The sequence below is a fragment of the Ornithorhynchus anatinus genome, chromosome 7, assembly GCF_004115215.2.
Source record: "Ornithorhynchus anatinus isolate Pmale09 chromosome 7, mOrnAna1.pri.v4, whole genome shotgun sequence".
Taxonomy (NCBI): domain Eukaryota; kingdom Metazoa; phylum Chordata; class Mammalia; order Monotremata; family Ornithorhynchidae; genus Ornithorhynchus; species Ornithorhynchus anatinus.
The window spans coordinates 81,863,837-81,887,595 of record NC_041734.1 but is presented as its reverse complement, the minus strand read 5'-3'; the positions used below and the strand labels follow the sequence as shown (position 1 = coordinate 81,887,595).

At 55.3% G+C, this 23,759-nt stretch overlaps 1 protein-coding gene across 2 annotated transcripts in view; it reads left to right on the top strand.

The window, feature by feature from the left end:
- Positions 1–23,759, top strand: part of MYO1B (myosin IB) — an 87,462-nt gene that overhangs the window by 49,213 nt on the left and 14,490 nt on the right. For both annotated transcript variants that reach the window (XM_029068998.2, XM_029068997.2), the window contains exons 11-21: positions 626–744; positions 2,792–2,878; positions 3,469–3,534; positions 7,430–7,534; positions 10,652–10,714; positions 11,586–11,786; positions 13,621–13,847; positions 19,371–19,571; positions 21,313–21,406; positions 21,607–21,756; positions 23,663–23,731. In XM_029068998.2, coding sequence (XP_028924831.1) covers positions 626–744; positions 2,792–2,878; positions 3,469–3,534; positions 7,430–7,534; positions 10,652–10,714; positions 11,586–11,786; positions 13,621–13,847; positions 19,371–19,571; positions 21,313–21,406; positions 21,607–21,756; positions 23,663–23,731 — 1,382 coding nt within the window. The remainder of the gene's footprint in view (positions 1–625; positions 745–2,791; positions 2,879–3,468; positions 3,535–7,429; positions 7,535–10,651; positions 10,715–11,585; positions 11,787–13,620; positions 13,848–19,370; positions 19,572–21,312; positions 21,407–21,606; positions 21,757–23,662; positions 23,732–23,759) is intronic.

Here is a 23,759-nt window from a genome sequence, read left to right as displayed (position 1 = left end):
GGCTTGGGAGTCAGAGGTCACGGGTTCTAATCCCGGCTCCGCTGCTAGTCATGTGACCTTGGGCAAGTCACTTAACTTTTCTGTGTCTCAGTTACCTCATCTGTCAAATGGGGATTAAAACTGTGAGCCCCACGTGGGACAACCTGATCACCTTGTATCCCCCAGCGCTTAGAACAGTGCTTTGCACAGAGTAAGTGCTTAACAAAAACCACAGTTTATTTTTTTTTAAATGGGGATTAAGACTGTGAGCCCCAGGTGGGACAACCTGAATATCTTGTATGTACCCCAGCGCTTAGAACAGTGCTTGGCACATAGTAAGCGCTTAACAAATACCATCCTTATTATTATTAAGTGGCGTCTCTCCTCAGGTTGGGCAGCGGCAGGGTGGGGACACGGAATCAGAAACGGGGCCCCAGTCATCCAGCCCATGCTGCCCTGCCCGGCTCCAGTAGCCCCCGGGGCTCTGGGCTCCTTGGGGCCGGCGTCCGGCCCAGGGTCCAGACTGAAGGGACCGCCACTGACTGGCGTTGAAGGACCGGGGAGGGGGCGGTGAGGCCGGGAGGGGTCAGCGGGGGGGCGGCCGGGAACGGGGGAGGGAGCATCACCTCCGGCCTTGTCTCATCAGAGCTGAAAGAAATCTGCGAGCTGACCGGAATCGACCAGGCGGTGCTGGAACGGGCCTTCAGCTTCCGGACAGTTGAGGCCAAGCAGGAGAAAGTGGCCACCACCCTCAACGTGGCCCAGGTAATCCCGGGGTGGAGACCAGGTCGTGAGGAAGGACGGCCAAGCCACACGGCATCTCCCTGGCCCTGCTCGGCGGAAGGCTCACACGGGGCTCCTGAGAAGCAGTGCAGCCTAGTGGAAAGAGCCCGGACTTGCCCTTTGGAGAACCTGAGTTCTCATCCTGGCTCGGCCACTCGTCTGCTGGGTGCCCTTGAGCAAGTCACTTCACTGCTTTGGGCCTCAGTTCCCCTGTTTGCCCTGCTACTTAGAGGGTGAGTCCGATGCAGGACGGGCTGTGTCCTACCTAATTAGCTTGTATCTACCTCAGGGCTTAGAATGGTGTTTGGCACATAATATGCGCTTAACAAATACCATTAGGAAAAGAGCCCTGCCTGGGGTGGCCTGTCTAAACCGGCTCCCATTTAAATCCAGGACAGGGATCCTGTCTGTCAAGTCCAAGGTCCTGGACTCTCCCAAACACTTAGTCAGTAATCTGCACCTAGCAAGCACTCAATAAATGCCACTAATTGATTGATCCAAACATTATTATATTAAATGTGGCCCAGTTTTCAACAGACCACAGCGAACGACGTTGACCATTTTATCGTACAAAGCCGAGCCTCCTGCCACATCTCTCTGTTCCCGTTGACCCCCGGATAGAACAGAAACCGATACCCAGTTACCCAACTGATAGTTGTCGTTTCCCCGATGTTGTTTGCTAAAAAGTCTGTCGGTCGAGCCTCTGTTCTGAGCACCTGCTGTATGTGGAGCACTGTACAGAGCACTTGGGAGTAGTTCCCCGGGCCCTTGGGGTTTCCATCTTGTGTCCAGCCTGATTTCTCCATTTCACCTCCGCCTCCCGTTTCCAACCCCTTCTCTCCCTTCTGCCTCTCCCCAAATCTCCCACCATAAATATTCACCTGTCACGGGGCTTGGTCTCGTCTGCTTTCTAATTCATTCGGTCGTATTTATTGAGTGCTTACTTTGTGCAGTGCTCTGTACCAAGCTCTTGGAAAGTACAATTCTAATGAATTAAACCACCCACACTAGGATGCTGAGTAGGCACCTGCTGGGTGCCGGGCACTGTACTAAGCCCTGGGACGGATACCGGATAATCCGCCCTGAGCCAGGCCCCGTCCCCGATGATGCTCACACTTCAGAGGCCAGGGCTTGGATCATATCACAAAGAAGGAAACGGAGGCCCAGAGAGGTTCAGGGTTGGCGGAGGTCACCCAGCCAGTCGGGGATGGAGCAGGGACTGAAGCGGGTTCCCTGCCCCCAAAGCCTGTCCACACCCTGGGTCCGGGCAGAGAGCCCTCAGCGTGAGCCGCCTCTCCCACTCTGGTTCAGGCAGGTGACACTTCCGGGGTTGGAGATGCCTCGGTGTCCCTGCTGGATGTTAAGATGGGGGTCCCCAGGGGTCTCCACTAGTGTTCATTTCACTCCCTGACACCTTGCTCTCAGGCCACTTGGCTGGACTCTGAAGGGCAGTCCGAGGCTGGTCAGTTCTGGCCCGGGCTTGCCTCCTTATTTTATTTTATTTTTTGGTATTTGTTAAGCTCTTACTATATACCAGGCACCATAGGCACCGTACTAAGCGCTGGGGTAGATACAAGGTAATCGAGTTAGGCATAGTCCCTGTCCCATATGGGGCTCACAGCCTTAATCTCCATTTTACAGAGGAGGGAACTGAGGCCCAGAGAAGTGAAATGACTTGTCCAAAGTCACATAACAGACAAGTGGCAGAGCTGGTATTAGAGCCCAGGTCCTTCTGACTCCCAGGCCTGGGTTCTAGCCACTAGGCCACACTGGTTCATGGTGGTTGTCCCTTTCTCAGTGGGGAAGGACAACCAGGGGCAGCGGGGGGTGACCGAGGGGCAGCAAAGGGATGATAGGGGACAGATGGGGTAACGGGGGGTGGCCTGGGATCTGGGAGGTGGTGGCCAGGGGATGTTGGGTGGGGGGAAAGGCGTGAGGGCTGGTCAGCGGGGAAGGGGATCCGCCCCTGGCCCACCTTGGTCCCCCACGACCCCATTGGACGGTTTCTGTGTGGGTCTGTGTGCCGTAGGCCTACTACGCCCGCGACGCCTTGGCCAAGAACCTGTACAGCAGACTCTTCTCCTGGCTGGTGAACCGCATCAACGAGAGCATCAGGGTACAACCACACGCAACCCCCCACCCCCCGCGCGCACGCCCTGCACACGCCCGGGACCCGGACACGGCCCACAGGGAGCCTCCGGTCGAGCGGGGGCAGAGCGCCTTGCTGAGCGCTGGGGAGAGGACAGTACAGTTGGGAGACACGATCGTTATCCTCAAGGAGCTTCCGATCCACTTCGTGCAGAGCACTGGACTGAGCACTTGAGAGAGGACAGTAGAGTTAGTAGGCACCATCCGTGTCCTCGAGGAGCTGTCAGTCTCGCGGGTGAGACGGAACCTCCAGTGAATTTGAGGTCGGGGGAAGAAGAGATGGGAATGATGGACGTGTGGATGAGTGAGGGTTTAAATGGCAGAGGGGCAAGCTGATGTGGACTCCAGTGCTCTGGGTGAACTCGAGCAAGCGCCCAAACGTGGAGGCGGGTTGGGCGGGCGCGCCTGCGGAGGTGAGGGGCTATTTATAGTCATCCAGCCCCCTGGGGGTGGCGGGGATTCCAAGGGAGCAATTCTCTGCCTCGTGGGAGAGCGTAGTGCATTCAGTGTCCCCCAAGATCAATCTGGCAAACCAAAATTCCACTCTTTCCTCCTGAGGCCCAAACCAAGGTGAGGAAGAAGGCGATGGGCGTACTGGATATCTACGGCTTCGAGATTTTTGAGGTGAGACCACCCCCCTCCCCCCGGCCCCCGGCCTTCTCCCCTCCGCCCGCCTTCCTCAATGGGTGGGGAGGGGAGGGAAGGGGCACTGTGCCTCACAGGCCCACCTGGAGGGAGTCGTGGGCAGCTGCTCCGGACCACCTGCCACGTCGGACCCCTCGGTGGGAGAGCCGTCAGAGGCAAGGCGAGGAGTCAACCGGCAGCCCGACAGCTATTGTACCGGGAGCCTACTGTGTGCAGAGTGCTGTGCTGGGCACCCGCTGTGTGCTCAGAGTACTGTACGGGGAACATACTGTGTGCAGAGCGCTCTACTAGGTGCCTACTGTGGGCAGAGGGCTGTATTGGGTGTCGACTGTGTGCAGAGTGCTATACTGGGTGCCTATCGTTTGCAGAGCACTGTACTGAGCACCTACTATGTGCATAGTGTTGTACTGGTTGCATAGGGCATGCAGAGTCCCTTTTGTTTGCAGAACTCTGTACTGGGCACTGACTGTGTTCCCAGTTCTGTATTGAGTGCCTCCAGTGTGCGGAGCGCTCTCTTGGGTGCCTGTTGTGTGTGGAGTGCTGTATTAAGTGCCCACGGTGTGCAGAGTGCCATACTGAATGCCTGCTGTGTGCAGAGTACTATACTTGCCACCTTTGGTGTTCCCAGTACTGTATTGAGTGTCTCCTGTGTGCAGAGCATTTTACTGGGCTCCTGCTATTTGCAGGGTGCTCTAGTGGACTCCTGTGCACCCTGGACTGTATAGGATACCTCCATTTGCAGAGCGCCGTAGTGGACTGGACGTGTTCCGGGCGCAGAGCGCTGTAGTGGACGGCTGGAGCATACAGGAGTGCTCTGCTTTTAAGATGAATCCGTGTCCCCAGCCAGTCGATCGGGAATCAGGACTCGGGAATCAGGCCCAGCCCAAGGTGTTTGGTTCTGAGGCTCCGGCTCGGCTGGAAAACATCCCGAATCCCGCCCCCCGCAATGCCTGGCAGGTCATCCCTCCCCCGAGGGGATGCCCTTCGACCCGAATTGGGAGCGTGCGGATCGGGGGGAGAATCGGATCAGTTGCAGGCTTGTCCCCCATGGGGCTGACATTTGAAGATGGAGGTGGAGCAAGATTCCAAACTCTATTTTACAGATGAGGAAATTGAGGCCCAGAGAAGGTGGGCGAGTGACTTGCTCAAGGTCACACCGTAGGCCAGTGGCGATGCTGAGACTCAGACCCGGGCATCCCAGCTCCCAGCCCCAGGTTGCAGACACTAAGCCACACTGCCCTCTTTCTTGCTTCAGAATATAGTCGGCACCCTCCCAAGCACTCAGCATAAGGTTTGGCACACAGTAGACTGGAAGCTCCTTGCTGATAGGGTTTGTGTCTAGTAACTCTATTGTACCCTCCCAAGTGCTCTGCACAGCGCTGTGCACGCAGCAGACTATCAACTCCCTGAGGATATGGATTATGTCTACTGACTCTGCTGTCTTCTCCCAAGCAATGTGGGTCAGTGACTAGAGCCCGGGTCTGGGAGTCAGAGGACCTGGGTTCTAATCCTGGCTCCTCCACTTGTCTGCTCTGTGACCTTAGGAAAGTCACTTAACTTCTCTGTGCCTCAGTTACCTCATCTGTAAAATGGGGATGAAGACTGTGAGCCCTACTTGGGACAACCTGATGACCCTGTATCTACCTCTGCAGTTAGAACAGTGCTTGGCACATTAGTAAGTGCTTAACATATAAAAAAAATGCCATTTTTTTAAAAAAAGTGCTCAGTCCAGTGCTCTGCACGCAGTAGACAGTAAATTCCTTGAGGACAGAGACTGTGTCTGCTAACTCTGTTGTCCTCTCCTAAGCATTCGGCACAGTGCTCGGCACTCTTTGAAGTTCAGAACCATGTCTCCTAGCTCTTTTGCCTTCTCCCAAGTGCTCAGTCCAGTGCTCATGGAGGAGGAGGAAGACAGGAGAAGGAAGAGGGGGAGGAAGTGGGAGCAGAAGGATGAAGGGGGGATGAGAAGGAGGCAGAGAGGGAGAAGAAGGAAGAAGGGGATGAAGAGAAGGAGGGGGAGAGGAGGAGGAAGACAGGAGAAGGAAAAGAGGGACAAAGAGGAGGAGGAAGGGGGAGGAGGAAGAGGGGGAGAGGGGCAAGGAGAAGGGGTGAAGAGGAGAAAGATGAGAAGGAGGGGAAGTCAGAGGAAGGAGGAGGAGGAGGAAGAAAGGAGATTTATTGAGCTCTCTTGGTTCAGCATACTGTACTAGGCTCTCAGGATGTACAGAATAAGGAAGTGCACAAGGAGCTTCCACTTTAACGGGGATGACAGAAAAATGTTAACTGGAGAGGTGGAAATAAATGATGAGTGGACTTCTCTGTTATATGGCCTTCTCCCAAGCACTTAGTACTGTGCTCTGTACACAGTGAGCGCTCAGTAAATACAAATAAGTGATTAACCTGTGCTCCATGAGTGCTGAAGAGGGTATAAATAAGTCCATCGGTGTTGGAATCGGCTAATGGATGATGTGGCACAGGATACTGGGAGATGAATCAGGGAAGGCTTGTTGGAGGAGGGGGGATTTCAGGATAGACTTGAGGGTGGCGAGAACTGGGGTCTGTCTGACGTGAGGATGGAGGGAGCAGAGTGAGAGAGTGGTAGGAGATGGGAGAGTTGGGGGTGAGAGGTGGCTAGAAGGTGAGCATAGGAGGAGCGGAGAGGGGCGTTGGGGAAAAGCGGGACAAGAGAGCAGAGCAGGGAGGTGGGGGCGGGAGGGGGAGAGCCCAGAAGCCAGCATGGAGGAGGTTTCGTTCGATGCGGAGAGATACCGGGAGTCGGGGGAGAGTTTGGAGGGGAGGAGAGAGGCGGGCCGGGCATCCGGGAGGACGGGATGGTGGCGGCCGGGTTTCCTGCCATTGGGACAGATCCCGCGGGCTGCATGCCCTTGCTGTTGGGGGGTCGGGGGATGCCACGCACCCCTGGGTTCCCTGAAGCGACGGCAGGGCCGGGGATGCGGCTGGTCAGAGCGCCCAGATCTCTCTTGGTGCCCGCTAGGCCCCGGACAAGACATCGACGGGGTGGGGAGCGTGGGGCCCGAGGGCCAGGGTGGCTGTGAGGCCAAGGTCCTGCCCACCCAGAGGCTGCCCGCCCTGCACCGGGGAGAGCCGGGGGCCTGGAACGCCAGGCCGGCGTCATCCCTTCCGAGCTGCTCGGGGAAGAAGGAATGCCGTGGTCGGATCTGTGGGTTGGCTTCTCCCACAGAAATGGAACCTTTCCTTGACAGCCACTCCTTTTGTACAAAAATAGTCACGCCGACCAGAATGCTCAGCTGGGTAACTTCTGGACGCCTACTCGGGGCGGAGCGTCGTACTGGGCACCTACTGCATGCAGAGCACTGTACTGGGCGCCTACTGTGTGCAGCCTGCTGTATTGGGCATCTACAGTGTGCAGAACATTGTACTGGGTGTCTGCTGTGTGCAGAGCACTGTACTGGGTGCCTGCCTTGTGCAGAGCATTGTACTAGGTGCCTGTTGTGTGCACAGCAGTGTACTAGGTGCCTGTGGTGTACAGGATACTGTGCTGGGCACCTCCTGAGTGCAGAATGCTGTACTGGGTGTCTGCTGTTTGTAGAGCACTCTTGCAGGGTGCCTACCATGTACAGAATGCGGTACTGGGCACCCGCTGTGTGCGGAGTGCCATACTGGGTGTTCACTGTGTGCAGAGTACTGAGATAAGTGCTGAGGAGCATCCAGGTCAGAGTCAGAGCGTGAGCCCTCCCGGCCCTCCTCGGAAAAGCCCCCATTCTCCATGGGCCGGGGCCCCTGGAAACTGTCAGCGGAGGCCGCGGGGCGCCCCCACCCCTGTTGTAGCGCTGTGGAGAAGGGGGATCTGGATTCTGACTGGGGCGCCCCCGTCCCCTCGCCTCCCATCCAGGACAACAGCTTCGAGCAGTTCATCATCAACTACTGCAACGAGAAGCTGCAGCAGATTTTCATCGAGCTGACGCTGAAGGAGGAGCAGGAGGAATACGTCCGCGAGGTCAGAACCTCCTCCGGCCCTCAGACCCCTTCCCACCTCCTTTCCCCCCACCTCCCCCACCCAGCTCCCGGATCCCCGGCTCTCAGACCCTGCAGCCACTGGACACCCAGCTTTCAGATACCCTTCCAGAACCCTGTGCCTCGGCACCACCCCCCCCCCATTCATTTGATCATACTTATTGAGCACTTACTGTGTGCAGAGCACTGTACTAAGCGCTTGGGAGAGTACGATACAACAGACACAGTCCCTGACCACAGCGAGCTTACAGTCTAGTTGGGGGGAGACAGACATCAATATAAATAAATAAATGACAGATCTGGACATAAGCGGGTGTGGGGCTGGGAGGGAGGAAGAACAAAGGGAGCGAGTCAGGGCAATGCAGAAGGGAGTGGGAGAAGAGGAAAGGGGGAGCTTAGTCTGGGAAGGCCTCTTGGAGGAGATGGGCCTTCAATAAAGCTTTGAAGTTGGGGAAAGTAATTGTCAGATTTGAGGAAGGAGGGAGTTCTAGGCCAGTGGCAGGACATAGGCTAGGGGTCGGCGGTGAGATAGGTGAGATGGAGGCACAGTGAGAAGGCCTCTGGCTCCTGGCTTCGGGCTGCCCCAGCCCCTCGCCACTTGGCTCCTGGCCCCTCAGTTCCCGGCCCCCTCGGCCTCTGGCTCCTCAGCTCCCGGCCCTGGGCCACCCCTGCCCCTCGGATTCCGGCCCCTGGCCACCTCTGCCCCCTCAGCTCTAGGCACCAGACCCCAGGACGCCCTAAACAACCCCAGCCCCTTCAGCTAAAGGTGGCTTGGGGCAGCTGGGGGAGGGGTCCAGGCCACAGGACTGACTGTGGCCCTCCCACCCCCCGGCCCGCGAGCAGAGAGCAGAAGGGCGGGTGGGCCCGTGGCCTCAGTGGAACCAGAAGCCCCGCCTCGGGTCTCAAGTTCTCTCCATGGACCAGCTCCCTCCCTCCCTCCTTCCCTCTGTCACAAGGGGTAGGTGGGCGGTGGCGGAAGGGGGCGGGGGGAGCAATTTTCCAAATATTTGCATTCTTTCCCACTGCCAAGGAATCTGTTCAGCATCTATCTACATTTTCATTTCACTTCCCTCTCCAACAATGACCCCGACCCAAGGTTCGCGGCCGCCTGGGGTTGCGGGGGAGCGGGGGCGCTCCGGGGCGTGGGCATCCGTAGTCTTCCCAGGAGCAGGGCTGAAGGGGGACCCCAGACCCTGGCTGCTGACTTGGCCGGTAGCCGACACGGCTAGGAGTTGACCCGGCTAGTAGCTGACACGGCTAGGAGTTAACTTAGCTGGTAGCTGGTAGCTAACTTGGCAAGGAGTTGACTGGGCTAGTGGCTGACCTGGCTAGGAGTTGACTTACCTAGTAGCTGACCCGGCTAGTAGTTGACATGGTTTGCAGTTGACTCGGCCGGAGGCCAACATGGCTAGGAGTTGACGTAGCTAGGAAATGACCCAGTTGGTAGCTGAACCTGCTAGTAGCAGACATGGCTAGGAGTCGACACGGCTAGTGGCTGACCTGGCTAGTAGCTGACGTGGCTAGGGGTTGACTCGGCTGATAGCTGACGTGGCTAGGAGTTGGCTGGTAGTTTGCTGGCATTTGACTTGATTGTTAGTTACTCAGCTGGTAGCTGGCTTGGCCAGTAGTTGACTTGGCTGGTAGTGACTCGGCTAGTAGTTGACTTGGCTAGTAGTTGACTTGGCGGTAGCTGACTGGGCTGGTAATAATAATAATAATAATGATGGTCTTTGTTAAGCACTTACTATGTGCCAAGCACTGTTCTGAGTACTGGGAAAGATACAAGGTAATCAGGTTGTCCCAAGTAGGGCTCACAGTCTTAATCCCCATTTTCCAGATGAGGTAACTGAGACACAGAGAAGTGAAGTGACTTGCCCAAAGTCACACAGCTGACAAGTGGCGGAGCTGGGATTAGAACCCATGACCTCTGACTCCCAAGCTCGTGCTCTTCGCACCAAGCCACGCTGCTTCTCTCACGGTAGTTACTCGGCTGGTAGCTGACTCGGCTGGTAGTTGACTCTGCCAGTCACTGATTCAGCTGGTAGTTAGTTAGCCAGTAACTGACCCGGCCCTAGTTACTCAGCTGTAGTCGACTTGACTGGTCGTTACTCAGCAGGTAGTTGGGTCGGCCAGTAGCCAAGCCGGCCGGTAGTTGAGTGGGCCGGTGGCCAGCCGAGCGACCGAGCCGGTAGTTATTCGGCGGGCAGCCGGGTCAGCCCATCTGTCAGCCATCAGAGAAGCAGCGTGGCTCAGTGGAAAGAGCCTGGGCTTTGGAGTCAGAGGTCATGGGTTCGACTCCCGGCTCTGCCACTTGGCAGCTGTGTGACTGTGGGCAAGTCACTTCACTTCTCTGTGCCTCAGTGACCTCATCTGTAAAATGGGGATTAAGACTGTGAGCCTCACGTGGGACAACCTGATTACCCTGTATCTACCCCAGCGCTTAGAACAGTGCTCTGCACATAGTAAGCACTTAACAAATACCAACATTATTATTATGACTCCAACGGAAGTGTGGATGAAGCCGGCTGAGCCTCGACCCCAGGCCCACGTCTGGTCCGGATGGTTCCGTCCGGGCCGTTAATCCTTCTAACCTTTTGAACCGTTGGACAGCTGACCCCTGCCCGGTCCCGCCCGCCCTCAGGACCGGGAGAGCAACCATAGGGTGCCCATGGCGTGCAGAGATGCCGGGGCTCAGCGAGCCCAGTGGATCCCCCCAGACTGTGCCCTGGGCAGCGACTCATGCCCAAGTCGGGTGCTCTGCGTTCGGAGAGAGACGGGGAACATCCGAATGGACCCAGCCCCCTTCCTTGTGGCTCAAGGCCTGAGAGCAAGGGAGCGCGAGGACCTTAGCCCCATTACACAGAGGAGGTGGCTGAGGCCAGAGAGGTTCAGTGGTTTGTCCCGGGTCACACAGCAGCACGAGGAGCGGGATTAGAACCCGGGTCTCCCGGCCCCGCACCCTGTCCACCAGGGCCCATAGCCGCCCCGTGAAGCCGCTAGAGGAAGCAGAGTGTGTGGGAACAATGGTGGCTGGGTCAGGCCCGTGTCCGCTGACCACAGTCTCCTCCCCCTCCTCTTCCTCCTCCTCCCTGTGTTTCAGGGCATAGAGTGGACTCACATCGACTACTTCAACAACGCCGTCATCTGTGACCTGATAGAAAATGTAAGTGGTGACCTGGGGCTTGGGCAGGTCCCCTCTCTGCCCGGCCCCTCGGGGACAGCTTTTCCCACCCACCTCGGCGGACCCCCACGCACGAGCCCTGCGTCGGCTCGTGCTCAGTGCTGGGCCTCCTCTGGGTGCAGACTGTGAGCTCGTTGTAGGCAGGGAACGTGTCTGCCCACTCTGTTCTACTGGACTCTCCCAGGCAGTCAGTCCAGTGCTTTGCACACAGTAAACGCTCGATAAATACCATTGGTTGATTGCAGAGTGCTCTAGTAGGAGCTTAGGAAAGTAAAACACGGGTAAAAGTCCCAGGTCCCAACCTGAAGGAGCTTACTAGTGTCATTTGGAGTCTCTGACTGGGGACACTGGTCTAATTCAGTGATCACCCCACCCCCAGGTAGAAATACTTCTCCTCGTGGTGGAGGGATTGGGTTAGAACGGGTCTGCCAACTCTGTTGTACCATATTCTCCCAAGCGCTTAGTATAGTGCTCTGCTCCCAGTGAGCGCTAAATAAAAACCACTGGTGGATTACTCCCCCTAAGCAGCAGAAGTGTCATCTGGGACCCTGCAGCATGGACAGAGGGACAGATGGAGAAAGGAGGGATGGGGAGAGCTGCTGACTCTCTCTCTTTTTTTGAATGGTATTTATTGAACGCTTACCATGGGCAGAGAACTCTACTAAGCACTGGGGCAGAGGTTGGACACAGCCCCTGCCCACAATGAGCTTACAGTCTAGCGGGGGGACAGACCCTTAAGGTGGCAATCCCTAGCTAGTAAGAAGTAGACTGGTCTAGTGGCCAGAGCCTGGGCCTGGGAGTCAGAAGGACCTGGGTTCTAATTGCTGCTCTGCCACGTGTCTGCTGCGCTTAGAACACAAACGGGCTCCTGGCCATGCTGGACGAAGAGTGCCTTCGCCCGGGCACGGTGACGGACGACACCTTCCTGGACAAGCTGAACCAGGTTTGCGCCGCCCACCCGCACTTCGAGAGTCGCATGAGCAAGTGTGCGCGCTTCCTCAACGACACCTCGCTCCCGCACAGCTGCTTTCGCATCCAGCACTACGCCGGCAAGGTAACCAGGCCCCGGGGGGTGGGCTGGGGGCTGGGGGCGGGGCTGTGCTCTGGCAACAGCTCTCTCTCTGTCATGCAACCCACATGTCTAAAACAGAGCTCCTTATCTTCCCTCCCAAACCCTATCCTCCCCTGACTTTCCCATCAGTGTAGACGGCACCACCATCCTTCCCATCTCACGAGCCCCTAACCTTGGCTCTTGGCTCCTCTCTTGTTCAACCCACATAGTAAATCCCGTCAGTCCCACCTTCACAACATTGCTGAAATCCTCCCTTTCTTCTCCATCCAAGCTGCTACCACGTTAATACAATCACTCCTATCCGGCCTGGATTCTTGCATCGGCCTCCTTGCTGACCGCCCAGCCACCTGTCTCTCCCCACTCCAGTCCATACTTCACTCTGCTGCCCGCATCATTTTTCTACATAAACGTTCGGGACGTGTCATCCCGCTCCTCAGAAAACTCCAGCGGTTGCCCATCCGCCTCCACATCAAACAAAAACAGCTCACCTTTGGCTTTAAAGCCCTCTGCCACCTTACCCCTTCCTCCTCACCTCGCTTCTTTCCTTCTACAGCCCAGCCCGCACACTTTGCTCCTCTAGCATTAACCTTCTCACTACGTCTCGATCCCATCTATCTCGCTGTCGACCCCTCGTCCATGTCCTGCTTCTGGCCCGGAACGCCCTCCCTCCTCAAATCTGACAGGCAATGACTCTCTCCCACTTCAAGGCCTTATTGATGGCCCATCTCCTCCAAGAGGTCTTCCCTGACTAAGCACCCCCCCACCACTTTCCTCTTCTCTCACTCCCTTTGGTCTCCCAACTTATTCCCTTTATTCATTCCCCCTCCCAGTCCCACAGCACTTATGTCCATATCTGGCATTTATTTCTGTTGATATCCGTCTCCCCCGCCTCTAGACTCTAAGCTCGTGGTGGGCAGGGAATGCGTCTGTTTATTGTATGGTACTCTCCCAAGCGCTTTGTACGGTGCCCTGCACACAACAATGTCCGTCTGTCTCCCCCGATTAGACTGTAAGCCCGTCAATGGGCAGGGATTGTCTTTATCTGTTGCCGAATTGTTCATTCCAATAATAATGTTGGTATTTGTTAAGGGCTTACTGCGTGCAGAGCACTGTTCTAAGCACTGGGGTAGATACAGGGTAATCAGGTTGTCCCACGTGAGGCTCACAGTCTTCATCCCCTGAGGGATGAAGTGAAGGCACAGAGAAGTGAGGGAACTGAGGCACAGAGAAGTGAAGTGACTTGCCCACAGTCACACAGCTGACAAGGGGCAAGTGCTTAGTACAGTGCTCTGCACATAGTAAGCACTCAATAAATACTATTGAATGAATGAATGAACAATAAGTGCTCGAATAAGCAGAGATGCAGCATGGTGTAGTGGATAGAGCACAGACCTGGGAGTCAGGAGGTCGTGAGTTCTAATCCTCGCTCCGCCACTTGTCTGCTTTATGACCTTGGGCAAGTCACTTCACTTCTCTGGGCCTCCATTACCTCATCTATAAAATGGGGATCGAGACTGTGAGCTCGTCATAGGCAGGGGTGGTGGTCCCTCTTTATTGTTATACTGTATTTTCCCAAGCGTGTAGTATAGTGCTCTGTGTACAGTAAACGCATAATAAATACAATTGAATGAATGACTAAGACTGTGAGCCCCATGTGGGACAGGGACTGGGTCCAACCTGAGTTGCTTGTATCCACCCCAGCGCTCAGTACAGTGCTTGGCACATAGTAAGCGCTTAACAAACCCCATCATGATTTGTATGAATAAATACGATGGGATGACGGAATGCCGGAATGACTGGGCGGTGTGGCCGGCAGGTGCTGTACCGGGTGGAGGGCTTCGTGGACAAGAACAACGACCTGCTCTACCGTGACCTGTCCCAGGCCATGTGGAGGGCGCAGAGGCCCCTCGTCCGCCACCTGTTCCCCGAGGGGAACCCCGAGAAGATCAGCCTGAAGAGGCCGCCCACCGCCGGATCCCAGTTCAAAGCCTCCGTGGCCACCCTGATGAAGAACCTGCAGACCAAGAATCCCAACTACATCCGGTACGAGGGCGGAGGGAGGAGAGGAATGGGGGGCTCGTGGGGGAGGGTTGTCCCAATGCGTTTATGTCTGAGAAGAAGCAGCACAACCTAGTGGGTAGAGCACGGGCTTGGTAGAATAATAATAATAATGATGGTAATTGTTAAGCGCTTTCTATGTGCTAAGCACTAGGGTAGTAACGAAGTAATCAGTTTGTCCCACATGGGGCTCACAGTCCCAAATCCATGGTCTTTCCAGGTCGTGACTTCTAATCCCAGCTCCGGTACTCGCCTGCTGTAGTCTTGGGCAAGTCACTTCACTTCTTCACCTCAGCGCTTAGTACAGCGCCCTTCCCAAATGGGGCTCTCATTCTCAATCCCCATTTTACAGATGAGGTAACTGAGACATAGAGAAGTGAAGCGACTTGCCCAAGGTCTCACAACAGACAAGTGACGGAGCAGGGATTAGAACCCAGGTCCTTCTGACTCCCCCGCCTGTAGTCAGTCCACTAGGCCATGCTTATTCTCATTCAGCAATAACTTGCCTGCTGTGAAATTTTGGGCAAGTTACTTTATTTCCAAGTACCTCACTTTCCTCAACTCCAAAATGGGGATTCAGTAACCTCCTGCTTAGAGTGTGAGCTCCATGTTAAGTACTTAGTACAGTGCTTTGTGTACAGTAAATGCTGAATAAATACGATTGAATGAGTGAATGAATGCGGGACAGGGACTATATTCGGCCTGAATAACTTGGATCTACTCCAGTGCTTAAAATGGGGCCTGACACACAGAAAACAGTTAACAAACACTGTTTAAAAAAATAAATAAATTCCGTCGGGCCCACTTTTCTGTCCCTCAAACAGCAGCTGCACACAGCCTTCGGCCGGCGGCCCCGGAGATGGGTCACGTCCTAGCCAAAGTCCCTTCCCCGCGCGGGCCCGGCCCCTCCTCCCCACCGCCTTCCACCCTTGGGCCCTCAAAGAGTCTTCCAGACGTTTTGAGGGAGAAATGGAAAACGTCTGTCATCAGGCTTTCAACTTTGTCGTCCTCCCTGAGTGTCCAGTGTTTGTGGCTCATGTAAACAGGGCGGAGGCCCGGGGAGGGATGGACACTGTCCACCGCTGCAGTGGCTGGTGGGAGTCGGGGAGGCTCGAGGGGCTGGTTAGAAACAGTTCCCAACAGCGGAGGAGGTATTGCCAGAGGGCGGGAGGAGACAGAGGGAGATGGGAGAGGGAGGGAGGAAATGGGCCAGAGGAGACGGGTGGGAAACCCAGGGCTGGAAGTGAGAGAAAACAGGCATGAAATGATGGGCAGGAGAAATCGGGCAGGAGATGGGGGTGGGAGGAAACAGGCAGGAGACAGAGACAGGGGCGAGAGGAAATGGGCAGGAGATGGGGGTGAGAGACGGAGGAAGGAGGAATAGAGAAGGAGCACGGCGTAGTGGATAGAGCACGGGCCTAGGAGTCAGAAGATCATGGATTCTAATCCCGACTATGCCACTTGTCTGCTGTGTGACCCTGGGCAAGTTACTTCACTTTTCTGTGTCTCAGTTCCCTCATCTGTAAAATGGGGATTGAGACTGTGAGCCCCACGTGGGACAAGGAATATGTCCAACCCAATTTGCTTGTATCCACCCCAGCAGCGCTTCGTACAGTGCCTAGCACAAAGTAAGTGCTTAAATACCACAATTATTATTATTATTATTATGATTATTAAATGGTCGGGAGGAGACAGGAGGGAGGAAACGGGTTGGAGATGGTGGGCTGGGGAAAACGGGCAGGAGACGGGGGTGGGAGAAGATGGAGGTGGGAGATTGTGGGTGCGAAGAGACGGGTGGGAGATGGGGGGTGGGAGGAAATGGGTGGGAGATCGTGGGCGGAAGACGGGGGCAGGAGGAGACGGGAGGGAGACTATGGGTGGGAGATGGACGGCAGGAGGAGATGGGCGGGAGATGGGTGAGAGGCCAAGCAGGAGGGAGACATGTGCACTTCTCCCTGGACCCTTTGGAATGGAGCCAGAAGCTGGAAGAAGAAAATTTCCCAAGCAGTGGGGGCTAGGGGTCAGTCAGGTCCCGGGTCAGAGGCATTCGGTCTGACAGATGAGCTGGCTGGGTCAGTCAGTCTACCAGGCAATCAATCATATTTATTGAGTGCTTCTTTCATTCAGTTGCATTTATTGAGTGCTTAATGTGTGCAGAACACTGGACTAAGCGCTTGGAAAAGTACAGAATAACAATAAACAGACATATTTCCTGGCCACAATGAGCTTGCAATCTAGAGGAGGGGAGAAAGACGTTCATATAAAAAAATAAATGACAGATCTGGACAAAAGTGCCGGGGGGCTGGGAAGAGGGAGGAACAGAGGGAGCCAGTCAGGGGGACACGGAAGGGAGTGGGAGAAGAAGAAAAGGGGATGCTTAGTCTGGGAAGGCCTGCTGGAGGAAATGAGCCTTCAATAAGACTTTGAAGGCTGGGAGAGCAACTGTCTGTCTGTTTACTATGTGCAGAGCACTGTACTAAGCACTTGGGAAAGTCCAGTACAACAGAATTAGCAGTCACATTCCCCTGCCCTTATCTAGCTGGCAGTCTAGAGGGGGGAAATGAAGGACGGGTTGAGGAGCCAGCGCCTCGTCTGAGTTGTCGGAGCCCTCTGCCACTTGTCTGCTGTGTGGCCTGGGGCAAGTCGCTTCACTTCTCTGTGCATCAATTACCTCGTCTGGAAAATGGGCATGGAGACTGTGAGCCCCGTGTCGGGCAAGGACTGTGTCCAATCTGATTTGTTTGGATCTACTCCAGCACTTAGTACAATGCCTGGCACATAGTAAGCGCTTAACAAATACCCTTATTATTATTATACTCAGCATGGTAATGCTTTGGATAGGAAAGGGCAGATTTTAGCAATGTTGTGAAGGTAGAACCGACAAGATTTAGTGACAGATTGAATACGTGGGCGGAATGAGAGAGATGATTCGAGGACGACACCAAGGTTACAGGCTTGTGAGGTAGGGAAGATAGCGGTGTTGTGTACAGTGATGAGAAAGTCAGCGGGAGGACAAGGTTTGGGTGGGATGATAAGGAGCTCTGTTTTGGACATGTTTAATTGGAGGCGTCGGCGGGACATCCGAAAAGAGATGTCGTTAAGGAAGGGGGAAATGCAAGATTACAGGGAAGGAGAGAGGTCAGGGCTGGAGATGCAGATTTGGGAATTATCGGCATAGAGGTGGGAGTTGAAGCTGTGGGAGCCAATTCATTCAATAGTATCTATTGAGCGCTTATTATGTGCAGAGCACTGAACTAAGCACTTGGAATGTACAATTCGGCAACAGATAGAGACAATCCCTGCCCAATGACATGCTCAAGCCAATGGGACATAGAGGTGCAGGCTGGGTGGAGATGAGGTGGGAATCAGGGCTTCCAGCCACATGCGGTCTCCATGGTTCCCTACCACCCCTGGGGGCACTGGAGACCAGGGTGTGTCCGCCCCCTCCCACCCCCATACCCCCCCCCCGCCGGCTCCCCATGCATGTGCCCACTCACGTCCTGGCCAGCCACACCCAACCACCCACCCCCTGCCTGGTGATTCCTGCCTGGTGATTCCAGACTGAGCTCCCCTTCTCCCTCTACTCCCTCTACCGCTCCCCCTTCACCTCTCCTCAGCTAAACCCTCTTTTCCCCCCATCTCCCTCTACTCCTCCCCCTCTCCCTTCCCCTCCCCTCAGCACTGTACTCGTCTGCTCAACTGTATATATTTTCATCACCCTATTTATTTTGTTAATGAAATGTACATCGCCTCGATTCTATTCAGTCGCCATTGTATTTACGAGACGTTCTTCCCCTCGACTCTATCGCCATCGTTCTCGTCCGGCCGTCTCCCCCGTTTAGACCGTAAGCCTGTCAAACGGCAGGGACCGTCTCTATCTGTTGCCGACTTGTTCATTCCAAGCGCTTAGTGCAGTGCTCTGCACATAGTAAGCGCTCAATAAATACTATTGAATGAATGAATGAATGCCTGTGCCATGCCCAGCCTCACCCGGTACCCACATCACGCCCGCCCATATCCTTCCAGTCCATCCCATCCTGCCCATCCCTGACCCAGCTTGGCCACCACCGACACCCCTCCCTCCGCCGTGCCTTCCACAGGTGGGAAGCAGTGTGGCTTAGTGGATAAAGCCCAGGGCTGGGCATCAGAATAATAGTGATAATAATGATGGTATTCGTTAAGTGCTTACTATGTGCCAAGCTCTAACTTCTCTAACTAGAGTAACTGCTCTAAGTGCTGGAGTAGTTGCCAGGTAATCAGGTTGTCCCACGTGGGGCTCACAGACTTAATCCCCATTTTACAGATGAGGGAACTGAGGCCCAGAGAAGTGATTTTCCCAAAGTCACACAGCTGACAACTGGTGGAGCCAGGATCATTCATTCTTATTTAGCGCTTACTGTGTGCAGAGCACTGTAGTAAGCGCTTGGAAAGTATAATTTGGCAAGATAGAGACAATGCCGACCCAACAACGGGCTCACAGTCTAGAAGGGGGTAGAGAGACAACAAAACACCCGCATTCTGACTCTCAAGCCCATGCTCTTTCCACTAAACCAAGCTGGACCTGGGTTCTAATTCCAGCTTCATTGCTTGTCCCCTGGATGACCTTGGTCAAGTCATTTCCGTTTCCTGGGCCTCAGCCTCATCTGTAAAATGGGGATGAAGACTGTGAGCCCCATGTGAGACAGGGACAGGGTTCAACGTGATTTTCATGTGTCCATCCCAACGCTTAGTAGAGTACATGACACATGTAATTTATTCATTTTCTTAATTTATCTATTTATTCATTTATATTAATATCCATCTCCCCCTCTAGACTGTGAGCTCGTTGTGGGCGGGAATGTGTCTGTTTATTGTTATATTGCTTAGTACAAGCGCTTAGTACAGTGCTAGACTATGAGTTGGTTTTGGGCAGGGAATGTCACTGATTATTGCTGTATTGTACTTTCCCAAGTGCTTAGTACAGTGCTCTGCACACAGTAAGCACTTAATAAATACAATTGAATGAATGAATAAATGAATCTCTGGGCCTCAGTTTCCTCATCTGTAAAATGGGGATTTAGACTGTGATGACACATGGGACAGAGAATGTGTCCAACCCGATTTGCTTCTGTCCACCCTAATACTTAGTACAGTGCTTGGCACATAGTAAGTGCTTAACAAATACCATAATAATAGTAATAAGTATTAACAATAATAATAAATATGATTGGATAATAATAATAAAAAATGATGGTGGTGTTAAGGGCTTACTATGGGCCAAGCACTGCTCTAAGCGCTGGATAGATACAAGGTAATCAGGTTGTCCCATGTGGGGCTCACAGCCTTAATCCCTATTTTCCAGATGAGGTCACTGAGGCACAGAGAAGTGAAGTGACTTGTGGCGGAGCCGGGATTAGAACCTACAGTTTCTGACTCCCAAGGCCGGGCTCTTTCCACAAAGCCACAGTGCTTCTCAGTGATTCTAGTAAGCGCTTAACAGAGACCGTTGTTGTTGTTCTTCTTTATTAGGTGCATCAAGCCGAATGAGCAGAAGGCGGCCTACGTGTTCAGCACGGCGCTGGTGGGCCACCAGATCCGCTACCTGGGCCTGCTGGAGAACGTGCGTGTGCGCAGAGCCGGCTACGCCTTCCGCCAGCCTTACCAGCCCTGCCTCCACCGCTACAAGATGCTCTGCCCGCAGACCTGGCCCCACTGGCCAGGCCCCGCCAGGTACCCTCCACCCCCCGGCCGTGACCGCCGCCGCCGCTCGGCAGACCGGGCCTCGAAGCCTTCGCTCTTTCATTCATTCGTATTTACTGAGCGCTTACTGTGGGCAAAGCACTGCTCTTAAGGGAGGAGAGAAGCGGCGTGGCTCAGTAGATAAAGCATGGGCCTGGGAGTCAGAAGGTCATGGGTTCTAATCCCAGTTCTGCCACGTGTCTGCTGTGAGACCTTGGTCAAGTCACTTCACTTCTCTAGACCTCGTCTGTAAAATGGGGATTTAGAGGCTGAGCCCTATTTGAGACAGGGACTGTGTCCAACCTGACTACCTTGGATCAAGCTCAGAGCTTAGAACAGTGCTTGGTGCATAGTAAGCTCTTAACAAGTACCGTAATTATTAATTATTATTACAACAGAACAATAAACAGACACATTCCCTGCCCACAAAGTGCTTACCTCGCCAGTGGTCCCAGGATCCCAGGTGCCCAAGAGACAGACATGGTGGCCATCAGAGCCCAGTTGGTTCAACCGTGTTCAGTTCATCAGTCGGTAGTATTTGAGTGCTTACTATGTGCAGAGCACGGGACTAAGCACTTGGAGGAGTTCAGTATGACAGAGTTGGTAGACACGTTCGCTGCCCACAACGAGCTTCCAGTCTAGAGAATCAGATCTGGTCAGATCCAGTCATTTCCAATGAGATTCAGGGAAGCGGCCCGACCTGGTGGAAAGACCCCAGGCCTCGGAATCAGAGGATTTGTGTTCTAATACCAGATCCACCATTTGTCTGCTGTGTGACATGGCTTCTCTGGGCCTCGGTTCCCTTCTCCGTAAACTGGGAATTAGGACTTTGAGCCCCACGTGGGACATGATGAGCTTGCATGATGAGTCCCCGGCATTCGTTCATTCATTATCGTTCACTTATTGAGTGCTTACTGTGTGCAGAGCACTATGCTAAGCACTTGGGAAAGTACACTACAACAATAAACAGTGATAGTCACTGCCTACAATGAGAGCTTACAGTTTAGAGCTGGGGAGACAGACATCAATACAAATAAATAAAATGACAGATATAGACATAAGTGCTTTGGGCCTGGGAGGTTCGGGGGGAGAGCAAAAGGAGCAAGTCAGAACAACGCAGAGGGAGTGGGAGATGAGAAAAAGTGAGGCTTAGTCTGGCAAGGTTTCTTGGAGGAGATGGGCCTTCAGTAAGACTTTGAAGAGGGGCGAGTCATCGTAGGGCTGAACGCATACCGTTGTTGCCATTGTTCTTGTCGGTCTCCCTCAATTAGACCGTAAGCCCGTCACACGGCAGGGATTGTCTCTATCTGTTGCCGATTTGTTCATTCCAAGCGCTTAGTTCAGTGCTCTGCACATAGTAAGCGCTCAATAAATACTTTTGAATGAATGAATGAATGAATGAATACCATAAGAAAAAGGATCCGATCATTTGCTATCCGATCTGGTGTCACTTTTGGGCATTTCCAGTCAGATCCAATCAGTTCCAGTAATTTCCTGTCTTATCCAGTCAGATCTGATCAGTTCCGGTCATTTCCTATCAGATTTGGCCATTGCCGGCTTGACCCCGTCCATTCTGGCCGGTCCCCGCCAGATGCCCGAACCCCCCAAGCTGAATGTCGGGGAAGTGAGATGGAAGGGCTGGGTGAGCCGCCCCTCGGCCCACCCGCCCGCTGCCATCGGGGGGAGGGGGTCGGTGCCCGGGCGGAGACGACCCCTCGGTGGCTGCCCGCAGGGAGGGCGTGGAGAGGCTGGTCAGCCTGTTGCAGATCCCCCCGGACGAATACTCCTTCGGGCGATCCAAGATCTTCATCCGCAACCCGAGGACGGTAGGAACTCGGCCCGAGCCCTCTGGGGGACCTCAGCCCCGTGAGCCCTACCTCTGAGTCCTCCCACGCCCCACACCGGGGTCCTCCCGCCGGGAGTCCCGGTCTCACTGTGCGGGGTGGGCGGGCGGGGTGGTCCCGGGGCAGGCGGTGCCAGGGCCGGTCCTCAGCGCCGGTGTGTGTCCGCCCCTGTGGCCGGGCAGCTGTTCGAGCTGGAGGCCCTGCGGAGGCGGCGGCTGGAGGACCTGGCGACGCTGGTGCAGAAGGTCTACCGCGGCTGGAGGTGCCGCCAGCGCTTCCTACTCCTCAGGGCCAGTCAGATCCTCATCGCCGCCTGGTTCCGGCGCTACGCGGTAAGGCTGGGGGCCGGGGGGGCGGGGCGGGGCGGAAGGGGCCCGGCGGGAACACGCGCCACCGGGTCGCCTGTCCTTTCCGCTCACTGACCAGCGGCCCGGCGGGACAGGTCGGGGCCGTCCGACCCGCTCAGTGCTCACCGAGCGATGGCCCGGAAGGATGGGGTGGGGACGTCCTATCCGCTCGATGCTAACCGAGCAACGGCGGGACGGGATTGGGGTACCTTCTTTGCTAAGTGTTCACCGAGCAACAGCCTGGCGGGTTGGGGTGGAGGCATCCTCTCTGCTCGGTGCTCACCCGGAAGGATGGGGTGGGGGCGTCCTATGTGCTCGATGCTCACCGAGCAACAGCCCAGCACGATGGGGTGGGAGCACCCCCTCTGTTCAGTGCTCACTGACGAATAGTTCGGCGGGACGGGATAGGGGTGTTCTATCACGTCAGTGCTCACCGAGCAACGGCCTGGGCAGCGTGGGGACATCCTACCTGCTCAGTGCTCACCGAGCAACAGCCCGGCAGGATAGGGTGGGGAGTCTGGAGGTGCCATGTCTGCCACCGAGGCCCCACTGGGGGGGGTTTGGCCCCTTCCTGGGTGACTTGAGGGGAGCGGGCAGCCCTGGGGTCAGGCAGGGGGCCGGAGCAGGTTGGGTTTGAGCAGGGACGGGGTGCGGTGGGCCGGCCGGACAGACACAGGACATGGGGCTGGGCAGACGGACACAGGAAGGGGCAGGCAGGGCCGATGTACAATGGCCGGTCCCCGAATCCCACCGAGCCAGGGGCTACCGGGAGCTGGAGGGCTGTAGTCCAGAACAAACATCTACCCGCTCTATTATATTGGACTCTCCAAAGTGCTTAATAATAATAATGGTATTTGTTAAGTGCCTACTATGTGCCTAGCACTGTTCTAGGCGCTGAATAATAATGTTGGTATTTGTTAAGCGCTTACCGTGTGCCAAGCACTGTTTTAAGCACTGGGATAATATAATAATAATGATGGTATTTGTTAAGCACTTACTATGTGCCAGGCACTATTCTGAGCACTGGCGGAGATACAGTATCATCAGATTGTCCCACGTGGGGCTCGCAGTCTTCGTCCCCATTTTCCAGATGAGGTCACTGAGGCAAGAGAAGCTAAGTGACTTGCCCAAAGTCACACAACAGACAAGTGGCGAAGCCGGGATTAGAACCCATGCCAAGCCCGGGCCCATTCTGTTAAGCCACGCTGCTGTACTTAGTACAGTGCTCGGCACACAGTAAGCGCTCAATAAATAGCATCCATGATGGATCCTGGGGGGAGAGTCAGGGACAGGGAGAGGAGAGTTGGGGGTGTGGGATGGTCCGTGCCGTGTCACCGGGGGTGGGTCAGGGATGGAGAGGAGAGAGTCGGGGGGGATGGGATGGTCCGTGCTGGGACACCGCGGGAGAGTCCAGATTGCATCCAGGTTGCAGGAAAGACTTAATACCTGCATCTCTCCATCCCTGACTCTCCCCCGGTGACCCAGCCCAGACCATCCCACCCGCCCCTGTCCCCGACTCTGCCCTCTCCCTCCCTGAGTCTCCCCCGGTGACCCAGCCCAGACCATCCCACCCGCCCCCGGCCCCGACTCTGCCCTCTCCCTCCCTGACTCTCCCCCGGTGACCCATCTCGGACGTCGGTCCACGGGACGGTCCGAACCCCTCCAGCCTTGGCGGTGTTTGCGGCTGCCCGGCTCCCGGGGGGGGTCCGACTCCTGCTCCCCCCATCATTCTGGGGGAGACGCATTCCCTGCCGTCTTACTCCCTCTGGTGCCGAGCAGAAACCCGACTGGTGAAGGGGGTCGTCGGAGGGTGGGTAAGGGGCGGGCAGGCGGCCGGGGGGAGCCCGTCTGCACCCCGGACGAGGCCACAAGCTCCACTCTCCTCCTGCAGCAACAGAAGAAGTTCCAGCGCATCAAGAGTTCGGCCATCGTGATCCAGTCTTACACCAGGGGGTGGCAGGTGACTTCGAAAAGCAGCCGGGCGCCCC